At 37.2% G+C, this 2,406-nt stretch overlaps 1 protein-coding gene across 1 annotated transcript in view; it reads right to left on the bottom strand.

The window, feature by feature from the left end:
- The window catches only part of LOC128247899 (cadherin EGF LAG seven-pass G-type receptor 2-like), a 64,481-nt gene that overhangs the window by 39,129 nt on the left and 22,946 nt on the right, over positions 1 to 2,406 (bottom strand). Inside the window, exon 14 of the mRNA XM_052968225.1 lies at positions 1,515 to 1,636. Within this exon, the coding sequence (XP_052824185.1) occupies positions 1,515 to 1,636 (122 nt within the window). The remainder of the gene's footprint in view (positions 1 to 1,514; positions 1,637 to 2,406) is intronic.

Consider the following 2,406-nt stretch of genomic DNA (forward strand, 5'->3'; position numbering starts at 1 on the left):
AGTTTCTACAGCTGAATGCCCTTCCTAACACTAACCACTCCGAGAGTGTAGTGGGTGCTTTTACGTGCCACCGGCATGAGGGCCAGTCAGGCAGGTACTGGCAATGGCCACGCTTGAAATGGTGTATTTTACGTGCCACCTGCACAAGGGCCAGTCCAGGGGCATTGGCAACGATCTCCCTCGGATGTCTTACTGACAACGGCCACACTTGAAATGGTGTATTTTACGTGTCACCTGCACAGGAGCCAGTCCATTGGCACTGGCAACGATCTCACTTGAATGTCTTTTCACGTGCCACTGGCACAAGTGCCAGGAAAGGCGACGTTGATAATGATCATGCTGGTGCTATTTACGTGCCACCGGCACTGAAGCCAGACAGCTGCTCTGGCAATGATCAAGCTCGGACGGTGCTCTTAGTGCTCCACTGGTACAGGTGCCATCATGATTTCGCTTATGTTGTTAATAGCAAATCATTTGCCTTATTGTACCATAAATGTTCTGCTGCATTGAACTTTGATATTTCTTTTCCTCTCAGATTTAATGACCTTCAGTTTTCCTTTTTAGGATTTATCTAACTTCACTTTCACAAATTCTTCTGAAAAAACTATGGCATATTAAAGAATTCTTTAGTTCAATACGTCGTCAATTCTTTTATAAGTTAGACATGTTTTTCTCAAAGTTGCATGGCTTAGTGGTTAGAGCATCAGGCTCACAATCATGAAGTAGTTAGTTCGATTTTCAGACCATGCTGAGTTGTGTTCTTGAGCAAGATACTTTATTTCATGTTGCTCCAGTTCACCCATCTGTAAAATGAGTTGTGATGTCACTGATACCAAGCTGTATTGGCCTTTGCCCTTCCCTTGGATAACATCGGTAGCATGGAGAGGGGAGGCTGTTATGCATGAGCGACTGTTGGTCTTCCATAAACAACGTTGCCCTGACTTGTACCCCAGAGAACTTTCTAGGTGCAATTCCATGGTCAGTCATGATCAAAGGGGGTCATTACCCTTTTACTCTGATAAAGTGGAGAGTTACTTCTCACCATTGTTCTGCTTTTATAATATTTTACCAGTAATGCATATGTCATAATGCAGTGTTAGAATAGAATTATGTTTTGCCTCATGCTCACACATGTTAATAGATGTAGGTCTCCAGTTATGTTATGACTAATTTCTTACCCCAAGATTTATGTAGAATATATTTTGTGTAAGTGTCTTTATTGGAATAAATCTCTTTTCCTTCTTTGATGTTGTAAATTCTGTGATTTTATGGTAGAGCATAAGAATGTTAACCAAGACTAATTAATTCAATTCAACTGCAAGAGTATGTATGGAAAAGTAAGACATCTCATACTGAAATTGATAGAAACTGAAAAGACCTGCAGAGATCAATGCTTTCTGATTATCCAATATTGTATTTATAATTACAGTATTGGGTGATTAGAAAGTATTGTATAAAGTTCATAAAAATTACATATTCAAAGTTGAAAAGTGTTGATAGCATAGACAACTTACTAATAGACTGGCTGGACAAAACCCATTTTCCCACCAGATTGTATCACTTTGGTGACATTTATGGTAATGCTTGCTTCTGCTGTTTTTGGATTCCAGCCTCCGTCTTTAGCAATTACCTTGAACTGAAATGATCAGATGCATTTAAATAATTGAAATAACATGTTGAAGAAAGATGTGAAATGACTTGATGAAGAAATATAATAAGTGACATCATTCTCTATGATGGTCTTCAATATACATGCACATGGGACACACATACTAAACATATGGACACACTCACATGTGCAGACAGATACAAATGTAAACACATGATAATAATAAAAATAAGTCTTTACCTTAGAACAATACTATAAATTAGTAAGGTAAGTGGCATGATTGATTAAAGAGTTCTAATTCGTAACTGGAACATATTTCATTGATACAAGAGAAGGAAAAGGTAATTTAACTCTTGTGGGATTTTCACTCTGAACATAAAATGGTAAAAACTAAACACATTAAGGTATTATTTTGCATCATTTTGGCCACAAGCATTTTATCAATATTATTATTATTATTATTGTTCAGTAGTTTTATTTTTATAACGTGCTTTCACTTCACTACCGAGCGCAGCTCTGTGCGCCTTGGGTATGTGCTGTGGTTTGCTGTGGTGTTCTTATGGTTACTGTATTGAAAGCGCTTTGCGTAGGATATGTGCAGTGCCCAGTAGTGCAATTTTCTGTATGTTATATATATTTGTAAGTCCTGGTATTTTTGTTATGTATTTGTCTGAATATTTTTTTATTATAGCTAAGGCACCTACTATGATAGGAATTGTTTCTGTTTTTAGATTCCACATTCGAGTTATCTCTATTTCCAGGTCTTTGTATTTTGAAAGTTTTTCCATTTCTTTTAG

This window comes from Octopus bimaculoides, chromosome 5 (assembly GCF_001194135.2).
Source record: "Octopus bimaculoides isolate UCB-OBI-ISO-001 chromosome 5, ASM119413v2, whole genome shotgun sequence".
In the NCBI taxonomy this organism is placed as follows: domain Eukaryota; kingdom Metazoa; phylum Mollusca; class Cephalopoda; order Octopoda; family Octopodidae; genus Octopus; species Octopus bimaculoides.